At 40.1% G+C, this 13,824-nt stretch overlaps 1 protein-coding gene across 3 annotated transcripts; it reads left to right on the top strand.

Annotated features, from left to right (window-relative positions):
- Positions 1-99: 99 nt before the first annotated feature.
- Positions 100-13,362, top strand: arntl2 (aryl hydrocarbon receptor nuclear translocator-like 2). 3 transcript variants are annotated; one of them, XM_034535028.1, is made up of 17 exons: positions 100-468; positions 4,510-4,636; positions 4,736-4,795; positions 4,912-4,953; positions 5,136-5,293; positions 6,003-6,082; positions 6,362-6,454; positions 6,961-7,078; positions 7,172-7,321; positions 7,637-7,877; positions 8,088-8,194; positions 8,541-8,691; positions 8,784-8,854; positions 8,967-9,081; positions 9,273-9,363; positions 10,084-10,183; positions 10,285-13,362. In XM_034535028.1, exons 1-17 carry the CDS (start codon positions 411-413, stop codon positions 10,440-10,442), a joined length of 1,920 nt encoding a protein of 639 aa, XP_034390919.1. In that variant the 5' UTR covers positions 100-410; the 3' UTR covers positions 10,443-13,362. The 3 variants fall into 3 exon arrangements, with proteins under 3 accessions (XP_034390919.1, XP_034390920.1, XP_034390918.1); XM_034535029.1 differs by having other exon boundaries at positions 4,507-4,636; positions 8,970-9,081; XM_034535027.1 differs by having other exon boundaries at positions 101-468; positions 4,507-4,636.
- The last annotated feature ends 462 nt before the right edge of the window (positions 13,363-13,824 follow it).

Here is a 13,824-nt window from a genome sequence, read left to right as displayed (position 1 = left end):
TCTTTTCTTCATTATTATAATTGGTGAAAGTAAAGACCCCGGTTCATACCACTCGGTGGCGGTAATGCACCACCTAGTTGTTCGCCAACCGCCCTAAAACATAAAGAAGAAGCAGAGCGATTCACGGAGCTGCGACTGTGACTCTAATGCGGCGATAGGAGGAGACGACATTTCCCCCAGTTCTCTACTCTGTCCTGTTGGCACCGCTCTCGAACTCTTCGGTGCTCGTCTATGCGCCCTCTCCCTTTTCTTTTCTGCATATAGAGATATGTATATATAAGGCAGTTGTTCTGCCGCCGTCTCGACTCCCTCACAATATGTCCTATTAACGCAGTAACATTAGTCGACTGCCATATCCATGCATTGGAGTCCCGGGCCCCTGCGCTCCGGCTCCGGCTCCGGCTCCAGCCATGTCGGCCTGGAATACAGCGACCAGCGGCTGTGACAGATCTGGAGGCGACCCGGCAGGTAATTAAAACACTTCTTCAGATATTCACCACTATGAATATTCAGGCCGGCTGAGCCAACGTATGCGCGCGCGGCAGTGAGAGACATCTGAAAAGAGAGAAGCGCAGCGGTGTGTTTATGTGTCGTCGGTTGACCGCAACTCCGCGCTATTCCGAAACTAGGTCAGTAGATCAGTGGAGCAAACGCGCCTTCAACGCCATTTATGTAACACCGCCCGATGCTCATCGCCTCAACGGCGTATTGTGCACAATATGACGAAGGTTACAGCTCGACCTGTCGTCAATGACAACACGAATGACCATGTTTATATGGAGCGTTAGTCTGAACCTAAACGGTGTGAGCTTATAGCCGTAGTTTACGAAGTCGGAGGCGGCGTTACAGGCCATGATCTTGTGTCCCTGTGTGTGTCTTTGGCTCTTTGACAGCTCGTGCTTTACGACCCAGATTGTGTCCAACCAGAGTTAGTGCTCGGTGCCGTTTAGGCCGACCGTAAATTCAACGCACTGACAGATTAGCCGGGCCAAAGTCAAGTCCTCGTCACATCGCGACTGTAACGTTACGGCTCTACTTTCAACTCTCAGCTGCCATTTAATGCCCAAAACTGAAATCAACAAGTCCGAGAACCGACTATGTTTCACTACGAGGGGCCGTTTAGGCCATAACTATTGAGACACTCTCACACGCACTATTGAGACACTCTCACACACACTACTGAAACACTTACACACATACTAATGAAACACTCGTACATTCACTATTGAAATGCTTGTACACTCACTACTGAAACACTTACACATACATACATACTCTGTAAATACTCTTACGCATACATATGAGAAACACACACGCATACATAAATACTTCTGTGTCATATACACATACATATGAAATGCTTACATGCATACAAGTGAAACATGTATACGTATCTATCTGTTTTCAGTTATATGTATGTATGCTCTTACATGAGGATGTGCAAGCGTCTCACATGTATTCATACAAGTAATTTCAGTAGTGACCGTGAGAGTGTTTCACTAGTGAATGTACGAGTGTTTCATTAGTATGTGTGTAAGTGTTTCAGTAGTGTGTGTGAGAGTGTCTCAATAGTGCGTGTGAGAGTGTCTCAATAGTTATGGCCTAAACGGCCCCTCATATTTCACCTCGAAATAAACACGAGTTCTCCTTGTAAACATAAATCTATGGTAATTTGTGGAAGGACCGTCCTATATGAATGACCACGGGTTCAGGTTAACACAGGGCTCAATCTGAGCAAAACTATGGGGTTAAGGGTTAAGGGATACTTTTCGATGACCTGTTATAACAATCAGCCATTATGCATATGTTATAGGCATACATGTTACTCTTAATGTTACAATATTTTTCCTGCAATCCTGCACAAAAAGGTTAAGTTACTGCATTTTGCATTAAGACAATGATTATAGGCTTACTGCATTTGCATGGTTATTACAAGTGTTTAGCTGGATTGAACAAAAAAAAAGGATCATTAACTTTAATTTGATAATTGCTCAGATGGTCACTTTTTGTAAATGACTGCCATATATCTTGTATCTCTTGAATGGCTAAAAATGCTGGAATCAATAGTGGAGAAGGGTTTTTTTTGAAGGTCAATGTGTGTGAATATATTGTTGAATTAAACTACGCTTTTTGTAAATAACACATTGTAAAACTACAATGTAGTTTTAATAATATGAAATAATTTTATTGTTTAAGGATATTCCATTTCAGTAGGCTTTTAACATGTCGTTGCTCACAAAGCAAGCTGTGAGGAAGCTTTCCTGTTAAAGTAATAAAATGGCTGCTCCTTTTGAAAGCATCTGTCATGCTCATTGGAAGTGCCCAGTTAGGATGCCACAGTGGACCTTTCAAAGTGATCATAAGGAACTCCTAATCTTAAGAGGATCCTAATAAAATAATGTATATGAGCAGTTCAACACAAATTAAATAATCATATACCAATGTTAAAAATATTCTACTCCTTGTCCAGATTGAGATTGTTTTCCCTACAACGTGGTTTTCTCTGCCTAACAAACACTTATTGGCATTAACTAAGCATGAAGGTAACTGTGTGTTACAATAGCATAACTGCGTCGTGGTGACTTAGGTGTTTTAGAATCAAGCTATTAAGTTGGAAACCATAAAACACTGTGGACTGAGTGTGCGGATCCCAGATGTTTGTGTGTATAATTAACTTTATGTTTGTGAAGTAGGTCGGCACAGCGCAGCTCATGACCGAGTTTGACAGCTCAGCTGACCATTGTTGCATGAATATGAATACACCTGAGAATCTTTGCCTGGAAGTGCGACACTTGGTCCCTTGTCTGATGCTTACATATTATTACCTTGCTGATGACGCATTTAAATAAATTGACATTTTAACATGGTAAACTAGTCAGCCTTTTTTCTTGTGTTGCTGTCACTGTGTGACACATACAGTGACAGCTTATGGGTTTATTCAAGTGCAGCAGATGCTCATTGATGGATTGAGTGAGTGAGAAAGTTAATTAACACATGAGAACAGGAGAGAAGGAGTATGGGAGTGGGCAGAGGGATGTCCAGTCTTCTAGTTGCCTTCACTGTCAAGGTTAGTTTACACTCGGCATAGTGAAGTCGGCGCAAGGCGCGCTCCAGAAAATGATGTAATAACAGATGGCGTGCACTTCTGAAGTTTTGTAACTTGGCTTTTTTTCTTTCTAATACATAAAATACTTTACTATTTTTCTTGACAGGCCTTGTACTAAGGCAATAACATAGTCAATGAATATGAAATATAAGTTTACAGGTAATTACAATCCCTCTGCTTTGTGCAGGTTGATTTATGGCGTTTTGCCGGTTGCACCTAGTCTATCAGCATACATATGGGTTACACTTGCTGTCTCACAGTTCATTTAGTGTGAATGCCCTCGGCCATTCCTGAGAATATTGCAGCGCATAGAAGTATGCGTTCTGCGCCGTCTGCAGAGGCTCGCACTACAGTGCCAAGCGCGAGAATAAACAAATCTTAAGCCTGTAATCCAACAGATCGTGACAGGGGGAGGTGGATTAAAAATCAGGTTGTTGCTGATCTGTTAATAGCTATTTGGGTCACAGGGTCTGTGGACCAGAGCAAATAGGTGGCATTGGTATTAGCTGTATTTGGTCTGTCTCGTGCCAGTTTCTCTCCCTCTGATACCTCCGAGGCCCGGAGTTGATCAGAATATACACTGGGCCGCAGAGGTACAGTAAAGGAGGCGGTAGAGCTGCGATGTCTCGTCTGTAGTCTCTGCACAGCGCCAACACAGCAACTTGGACGAGCAGCAACGTTCAGGCATTGACAGCATGCACGTTTTTGTAGCATAGTTTTGAGCTGAGCTGAGACGTAGGGCTGAAAGGATTAGTTGATTAATGGGTTAATCTAAGGCTTTTTATTGATGAGTCAACAAAGGTTAAGTGTATATGTAAGTTGCCATTGCAGCTGAGATGACAGCAGCTGACTTCATTAAAATCACCTGCTGTGACACATTAGAAAAAGTCTCTGCATTAGTCAATAAACAAAGCTGATTGTAAAAGATATTTATGAATGAAAACTAAAAATATATATTGGTTACAGTCAAATGTGAGAAATCCATGCTGAAATTATTAATTGATTGACAGGAAAAATAATTAGCCACATGTTGTGTGTGTGCACAGCAATTTGGAAAAACTTGATGGGCACTCGCCGGCACTCCTGTAACTTTCCCCTGCAAAAAGAAATTGCAGTGATGATGGTCATGAACTTAATTAACCCCACCTCTTTGGCAGCAAAACCTGAAGTTACGCAGCGATACCAGAACAACCAGTTATGTCTATGGAGTTGCACATAGGCTGATCATGTGTGCTTGGGCTCAATAAGCTGATGGGAATTTCCTACTTTGCCCCAAGAGTGCTTTGATTGTGGTTATGAGGAAGGAATGAGTGTTCCACATTACTTGCAAGACGGGAATGTATCGATGTGTTTGCAAATTAAATCAAGTCCTGCAGCTCATTGTGTCTTGTGTGTTTCAGAAGAAGTGCTGGTTAAAGAACACCAAAGTGGTTCTGTTTCTTTGCCCAGCGCGATGACCCCGTCCTCAGCTGTTGGCACGACCTCTAGCATTGAGATACCCCGGAAGCGCAAGGGCTGCATGGACAACCAGTAAGTAGTGTGATTGATTTTTCATTTGGCTGACAGAAAATCTCTTAAATCGAGTGAACTAAATTGTTGCAAGTTGCTATTGATGCATTTTCGTCCTAGGGATACAAAATCTGTTTCAATGGATATGGATATGGAAGATATGGAAGATGAGCAAAACGGGTAATGTGTGCTAATTAAGGGCTGACCTGTTTACTGAGGGCTTTTCTTTATTTGCATATATATATATTGTTGCTTTGCAAAAACATATTTCAAGCATGTGTTTTTCTGCTCTACAGATCGGATGGAGAGGACCGGCATCTCAAAATGAAATGCTTCAGGTCCATTAAATTTGACACCATCATATTTATAACATTCCTATGTTCTTGTAATATTATCATCAGTCTTAAAATATTATATATTTATTTGTATTTATATAATCTAAATATAAAATGGTCTGTAAATTGAAAGGAGAAAATTCCTTTTAATTGTATGAATTATTTCTTATTTAATGTCTCTGCAGAGAGCCGCATAGCCAAATTGAGAAGAGGAGACGGGACAAAATGAACAATCTCATTGACAAACTCTCAGCCATGATCCCTTCCTGTAACCCACTGTCCCGTAAAGTAGACAAACTCACTGTGCTCAGAATGGCAGTGCAGCACCTCAAATCTCTCAAAGGTAACATTTTGACAAGAACATTCGCCACGTTTTATGTGGATGATAAATGTAGGTTATTGTAAAATAATGAAATCCCCTGTGCATACTCTATTCACCTTATGCTGCCCGCTCATTGTTTCCTTTCTGGTTTGAATGCATTTGTGTTCATTTTTCCAGTTGAGCGCTTATAGCGGTTAAGGCAATGTTGATATTTGGCAACATTCAGCAGCTGCAAAGTGGCAATCAGATGGTTTTACAGTACCACATCCATCAGCGACTAGGAAGATGACACATGGAAAGGGCCTGAAATCACATATGAGGACGTGTTTTCTTACTTTGTTATGTCTATTGGTGTAAATGCGAGCATATATATATATATGTGTGTGTATATATATAAATGTGTGTGTATGTATAAATGTGTATGTACATATGTATATATACACGTATATACTGTATATGATTGGCTTGGTTAGCCCATTTATAAACAAACAGAATATGGCAATCACGTTGTCGTTTTGCTTATTTTGAATGGTGTATAAGTCAGATTTAGCGCCGTGATGTTCTTTGCACAGGTTGCTCATCTTGGCAACTTTTTAATTTGCCAAAACTTATCATAATGACAGATGCTGATTTAGCTAGTTTGCATTAAATACAACAAGTTGAAGCTCTTAGACCTGACAACACTATAACAACTATAGCAAGAATGGCAGTTTTTTTTCCATGTTTTCAGGTTCATCAAGTTCTTTTTCTGAAGCCAGCTACAAGCCGTCATTTCTTCCCAACGAGGAGCTCAAACACCTCGTCCTCAAGGTAAACACCAACAACAACACGCATGCTTTACTGTGGGTTCTGCACATCTAAAAGGTATATTGATAGCTAGAGATTCTCAAAATGTATGATATATAATAATAATAATGTATTTTTGTAATAATTGTATAATTGTATGATATTCTGTTTCGTTTAAAAACTATATTAAATACAATTAAATATAGAAGTAGATCAGAAATGTATACTCAATTGCCTTGTACATTTGTCTTGACATTGTCATCACGTTCGACCCCCTTATTTTCTCATGTTTTTGTTGTGCAGGCTGCAGATGGGTTCCTGTTTGTAGTGGGCTGTGATCGTGGGAAAATAGTTTTTGTCTCAGAGTCCGTCACGAAGATATTAAATTATAGTCGGGTAACATTTTTACATTTGTTACTGCATCAGCAACATCTTTGTTCATGTAAAACCCCGGACACACCAGATGGATTGCGTTGTCTCTGCACAACTGTTAACAAACTAGAACACACCAGGGTTATTATCATAAACTAAAACCACCAGCACGTGCATGCGCCTGAAGCACCACATTTAGCAGTATGTGAAAGTAACCCTGAGCAGACACACCTGACTCCTCTGATGAGGAAAACACTAAGTTGTTGGGTACAAGAGCACAGTGTATACAACATATTTTTATTACTTAAGGAAAGCTTTAAGTGAGCTGTTGTATTTTCCATCTCAATCTTACTTACATCTAAATCCACTACACACAGTATCTGGTGTGTTCCAGGGTCAACAGTCCTCAATCAAATATTTTGTTCAATTATTTTATTTATCAGCAGGAATTACGTTACATGCAGAATGTTTTTTACATTTCTTTTCATCAGCCTGGGTGCCATATTTAGGGCTGTTTGTTCTTTTTTCAGGTGGAGCTGATTGGACAGAGCCTGTTTGATTACATTCATCCAAAGGACATGGAAAAAGTGAAGGAGCAGCTGTCAGCTTCTGAATTATACCCTCGTGAACGCCTGATAGATGCTAAAAGTAAAGCAATTGTTATTTCTGCTGTGTGTGTGTGCGCGTGTTTGCACACGTGCGTGTGACAGAGCACATGTAACACTCCTGTCATGTCTCCAGCGGGCCTGCAGGTCCAGGCTGACCTCCCGGTCAGTGCAGCACGGCTGTGTTCAGGTGCACGCCGCTCATTCTTCTGCCGCATGAAGTACAACAAAATTTCGGTCAAAGTGGAGGAGAAGGAATTCCAAGCATGCACCTCCAAAAAGAAAGGTGGGGAAATGATCCAGTGGTTTATTCAGCCGATCACATTTGTACATTTGATGTATTTGGTTTTATGTATAACAGAGGATATTATTAGGTACACTTCTATTCATGAGAAGTATTGGTGTAAAGCAGATGTGTTCAAACTGTGAGGCAGAGGTTTAGCGGAGGGAACAATACTCTCAAAAACAAATTAGGTGACGCCCACAATCCAGTTGAGTTGTATTCCTCTTTATAGAAGTAATATATATATATATATATATATATATATATATATATATATATATATATATATATATGATTTGTGTCTGCATGTGGCAACAGAGTCGCAGAAGTACTGCACGGTCCACTGCACAGGCTACATGCGCAGCTGGCCTACCAGTCAGTTGGGAGCAGAGGGGGAGGAGGCAGACAAGCAGGAGAGCGCCCACTTCAGCTGCCTGGTGGCGGTGGGACGCGTCCACTCCCACTCATCGCCACAGGTTAATGGAGAAGTCCACGTTAAACCCACAGAGTTCTTCACACGTTGTGCCATGGATGGCAAATTCACCTTTGTCGATCAAAGGTAAAATTGAATTTCAATTAAGGGGGTTGTATTGTCTTGGTGCATAGCTTTGATAACATACACTTATTTAGACTTTTCTAATATCTTCCATCTACATTTATTTGATACTGATACTTTGAGTATTCTAGATAATACAGTGGTTGTTTTAAAGTATTTCATACAAGCATGAAACACTTGCGTTAACACTTGCATTTAAATGTTCTCCTGCAGAGCCACAATCATTCTTGGTTATCTTCCTCAAGAAATGCTTGGGACATCATGCTATGAGTACTTCCATCAAGATGATTTACCGCATTTAGCTGAAAGGCATCGAAAAGGCAAATAACACTTCTTCACTTTTTTGTTAATTGCCTTGGATCCTTTATTATTATTTGTTTTAATGTCTGCCAAGATGATATCTACATTCTCCAATTATCTAGGTCTATTTAGGTTAAATTAGAATTTACAATGTAGCTGATGTGTTGATGCAGAGGCAAATCACTTACTGAGTTTCTACACAGCTGATGTTTACTAGTTCAGTATGCTGCACAATTGTGAAGGGTTTCCCATATTTCTGTCCGCTGGTCCTTTTGCTGTTGGTGTTCTCTGCCTTAAGCAGATCATACAGAAGCTTTGTTTCCTGTTCAGTCCTCTAACTCGTCCTCTCATTGTTTTCTTTCACAGTGCTGCGGAGCAAAGACAAAATAGAAACAAACTGCTATAAGTTCAAAACTAAATATGGCTCTTTTGTCACTCTTCAAAGTCAATGGTTTAGTTTTGTAAATCCCTGGACCAAAGAAGTAGAATACATAGTTTCAACTAACACGGTTATAACGTGAGTAAATGCTTCAGTCCCTTTGTGCACTACCTAGATATCTTTGTACCCAAGACATTGTACATTTATCTGTTTTTTCGTCCCACAACAAGATGCGATCACAGTCCAACCAGTCGATCCGGAAACAAGTTTGAACTGTCGAGCAATTACAAGACTTCTGACGGTCAGTTAAAATGAAGAAAGACTTGTAATAGTTGAAAATACAGATAGTGAAGCCATTGCACACTGTAAAGCACATGTCTGTTCATTTTACTCCTACCTGTCTTTTCTGCTAGAAGATGGCAAGAAGTCTCTTCCAGTTATACCAGGCATCTCCACCACACCTGGAGCAATGATTTATGCTGGAAGCATTGGGACCCAGATTGCCAATGAACTGCTGGATTACAACAGGTGTGGCTTCACAAGAGAGACGGTCCTCTTATCTTTTTGTAACAGGGATAGAGATAAAGTAAATCTGATTGACAATTACAAAGAGAGTAATCAAACAAGTCTTGTTTTGCTACAATTGCTATGCTTAGAATGTGTTGGCGATGTTACTTCTGTGACTACTTCGGTTTTTAAGTGTGTCCGTGTTTCTTTAGGATGAACTCCTCTCCTTCCAGTGGGAGCGTCAGCCCGTTCAGTCTACCACCCGATAAGTGTCCGCAAACTCCCAATCAAATCAGCAACAATGTAATTTCATGTACAAGCATATCTCAATCATTAGTGCATCTGTCTCAAATGCTTTTGTATTTACAAAACTGCATGGCACCTTACAGACTAGCTCAGACCAAAATAGGTGAGTGTAATTTATAAGATTAAAAAAACAATATGTTTCTAGGTGTAGGGGTCTCGACCTACATTAGAGTATAATTTGGACAGCGGCTACTTGGTGGAAATCCACCTGAATTCAAGTTCAGTCAAATAACTGAATTTGAAATGACACCAAATTAATGGGAACGTTACTGTTTTTGCCCCATTTATTTTTGCAAAATGCAATAGAAATACAGTAATTCTCACTAACTTGAATAAGGGTAGTTTTGTGCAAGACATGCCAAATATTTGATATGAAATAAAGCAATACAATCTTAAACCCCTCCAATGATTTATACGACTATTCATTTACCTAGCTGATTTTTTAATGTATTTAAACCAATTGGCATTCTGTCTAAAGAAGCTCTGCCTGGTTTTGGTGTTTAAACATCTCACAGTAATGGCAACAGATTTCCTTAGAAAAACCATAAAGCAATATAATCACCTCTGTATGTACTGGGAAATTGTGATGAATATCCTCGGTTGGAAGGCATAATTGGGCCTGCACAGAATTAATTTTGTTCCTCTTTTTTTACGTCATGACTTAACTCCTACCATGACCTTGCTAGGGCTATAATGTGTTCCTCTTTTGGTCATAAGGTGCCAAATGGAGAGGCAACCGATATGGGGATTCCAGGAAAGTTCAGCTCAGAGGATGAGCCCCAGGGAGCTGCATTCTCTGGGGCAGAATCACTCATGGGTACTCTCGCTGCTCCTATGGATGTGCTTATTTATACATTTTTATAGAGGATCATATTTAGTTATCTTCTTTTCTTTCACTTCTTTCTTATCTCACCTCAGAAGAGAACTCCCAGCTGGATTTGGACAGCGTGGTCGGACCGGGCCTTAGTAGCCTGAGCAATGACGAAGCAGCCATGGCAGTGTTCATGAGCCTCCTGGAGACGAACACAAATGCGGGCGAGGCTGTGGACTTCGAAGAGATGCACTGGTCTTTATAGAATCTGCTCTTACCGTGTGACGCTGTAGCCCTGCAAAAAACACTTCAATGCTTTTCTCCAAGACAGCATTCCTTTTTTGTCGATGGACTTTTTCATTGACTGGTAACCTCTTCGTGTGGCTGCTCTAACAGGGAGTGACAACAAGAGACACCTTGTTGTTGGAAGGAGGATGTGCCTCTAAAGCCTTCCAGCGGTTGGCCTGCCCTGAAACGCTGTTCTTCACTGCTCTCCTCTCATTTACTGCCATCCTCGGTTTAACTAAGGGAGAAGAACCCATGAACACAAATGACAGTGGCATGATGATGGACATCATGATGGCTCGGGACTCTCTCCTCCACCTACAATTAAACGGGTTTGGAGTGATGATGCAAAAATAATAATAATTGCACTGAATTGATTTAATGTTTTTTTTAAAAGTTGTATTTTGATTATACTAGATGTTTAAGTCAAATGTAAAGAAGACACCTGGCCCATCTGTGTTACCCCTCAGGATCCAAGCCGTTGATAGCCAGTGTCGACCACAGCAGACCACACTTCCATAACCTCTAGCTTTGAGTCACCGAATGATGTGCCGCTCAGAGATTTCCTCTTGTCAGTATCTGAACATTCTCCGTGAAAACAATCCAGCAACCTCCTATCTCATACACTGACTTGAAAAAACTGTAATTGTGGAGTTGGTATGATTACAAACACCATGTCTTCAAACTACATCTGTCTGAAAGGGATAGTTTGTGTGGAAAGAATATTTTAGTATGTACCCTTGTATAGTCAATGTTGGCTGCCCTTTATTGGAGCTCTAAACATGACATGTTTATTGTCAGAGATAATCCACCTACATGTATTTGTCAGAGAGCAGCCAGTTTTGATGGTTGAGCATTCATGAATCAATATGGCTTTCTGAGCACTACAGTACTCCTTCATGTAAAGTGAAGGTGGAGGTGCTGAAATGGCGCTGAAATTTGGCATCAAACCCCCTTTCACAATTGTGACATTTTATCAATACATGTTTAAGGTTGATCGCTGAGTCTGATGGTAGAAGTGTTAACTCAGGAAATGATGGAAACAGAGCCTCCCCATTTAAATGTAGAATGACACAGTTCTGAGTAACTATAGCAGTATTTTAAAGTTTTACATACTTCCCTCAAACTATATATTGATAAAGAGTATGTACTTGTGCGTCTGTGTTCTTACACTTATTGTCAGCTTTATAATCTTGCAGGTAAGCCATAACTTTAACCTTTCTTTTGTTCATACTACGCACTGACGATTTTAAAAAGACACGGTCATTTTTATTTGCTATTTTGTCCCGCATACATATTGTAAAGGGATTGTGTTATGCTGAGCTTGCATTCCTTAAATTCAAAATGTTTAGGTATGTTCCGCTCTTAACTCAATGTAATTGTCCCTCCTTTATCATGCATGACTCAAGAGCTCTCGAAGGGAGATGATTATACAGCGCCTTGAAATATCACATTTGGTGAGAACTTGGATGAGTCACTGAGTTGTGTGGATCTCTTTTGTAATTTACCTCATGCAGAATTTTCTTTTTGCTCATTTTTATAATTGCAAATCTTGGATTTTTACTAACACAACATTGACAGTCATGTCATAATTAATACATAGTGACACTTTCTTGAAAATCATGTTGTAGCCAGAAGGCTTTATTGGTGAATATAAGGTAGAAATGTAGAATTACCCAAGTATGTCAAATTATTGTCTGGTCAGCCTTGCTGCTGCCAAATAATACAAACATTATATACATAGCTTCAGTTCAAGAACATTATTGTTTTGGCTTGTTTAAAATTATTTGATTATGGGCTTGTTTGATACCTGTTTGACTGTTTGTTACATTTATCACCTTTTGTTTACCTGCATGATTTTGAGTTGTGTACACTCCTGGAGTCTCATTGGGAGTGCACTGAAAAAACCGGGAGCACATGTAATGTTAAGATTTTGAAAAGAAGTTGTTAGACCACATGTATGTGTCTTGCCCTGTCATCTGCACCTAAACCAGTCAAATAATCTGTCAAAATAACCGACGTTGTATTGCTACCAAAATATACAATACATGGAACTCTGTAGCTTTTATGCCATCATTCATATTGGTGCCTGTGTCCGAAGTGCCTTTGGATATGTCTGCTCGGACACTCGATAAACCCGTGTTGCTTATGGAGACCTCCTCAAGCCTGGCAACCTGCGCAGACTGAAAGGAGGGCCAAAATGTATCATTGGATTGACTTGACGCATACTGTGCACGTCATGAATGAAGGGGAAGCCTGTTCACAGATAAAAGAGGAACTGTCGTACATGTCAGCACTCACTCACAACCTAACCAAACAAGCAGAGCTACGGAGTCATGCCACAGACACAGGCGGGTCTTTTTAAAGGCAACAAGACCATTTTGTATTGTTATGTTTCCCCTGTTCTTCTTGCTCAATCATTGTACTCTTGTAGCTGTAGTTTCCCCCTGAAATCTTAAACATTGCTTCAACTTCAGCGTAATTATTGGTGACTGAGTGATAAACCTTACTGAGACGTCACATATTTTTCCCTTGTGTCTCTGTTTGTAATACAACAGAAGAGTTTTTAAGAACGGGAAAGTTATGTTTTGATTTGATGCCCGGCTTTCTTACTAGTTGCATGACACTTTTGAAAAATGTATTATTAATTGCATCACCTGGAAAGTTGAAACAGACTGATGACACACAGTAAGAAGGACATTAATCTTGTATTGGGCTGTTGGCAGCATGTTACTGCCTCCAGTGTACCACCTATTGCCACTCTATAAGTTCATTCTTGTTTAATTGTTGTGCCCCAGAGAAAGCTCTACTGCATAATGTATATTGCTGCTATTCTATCAACATGTCTGGACTTTCTTGTTATCATGTTGCTAATAAATATTAGTTTACCAAACCATCAATAGGAACGTGGGATGTATTTTTAGATACATATATTTGGATTGAACAGACACTGAATTTAAAAACTGAGGTCAATTGAGAAGCAGCAGTGTACTTTATGAGTAATCACATTCGCCTTATGCTGAACCTGCTTACAACTTCCTTTGTGTTCCCCCCTCTGAGGAGATTAGCTTAGAGTAATTTAACAAATGTTGTAAGGCAGTGGTTGGTGCAATTAAGAAAGCGTGGCATAAACTGGGATTTATAAAGTCAGCGGTGAATACAAAGCTGTTGCTCCTTTCCAGAATGGGCCAGGCTGCTCCTCTGCCCGGTAGGAGAATGGGGTCTTATGTTACTGGGCTGTACGAGTGGTTCAGGTAAGAACATTTGGCTTTTAAAATTGTCTTGACAGAGATGTTGTTAATTAACCCCATGCTCTGTGTTTTATTTAGGTAGAAGATGCCTGTTCAAGTAATTTAAAGTTT

This window comes from Cyclopterus lumpus, chromosome 6 (assembly GCF_009769545.1).
Source record: "Cyclopterus lumpus isolate fCycLum1 chromosome 6, fCycLum1.pri, whole genome shotgun sequence".
Classification (NCBI taxonomy): Eukaryota; Metazoa; Chordata; class Actinopteri; order Perciformes; family Cyclopteridae; genus Cyclopterus; species Cyclopterus lumpus.
Note: the sequence above shows the minus strand (reverse complement) of the source record. Positions and strands in the feature narration are given on the sequence as shown.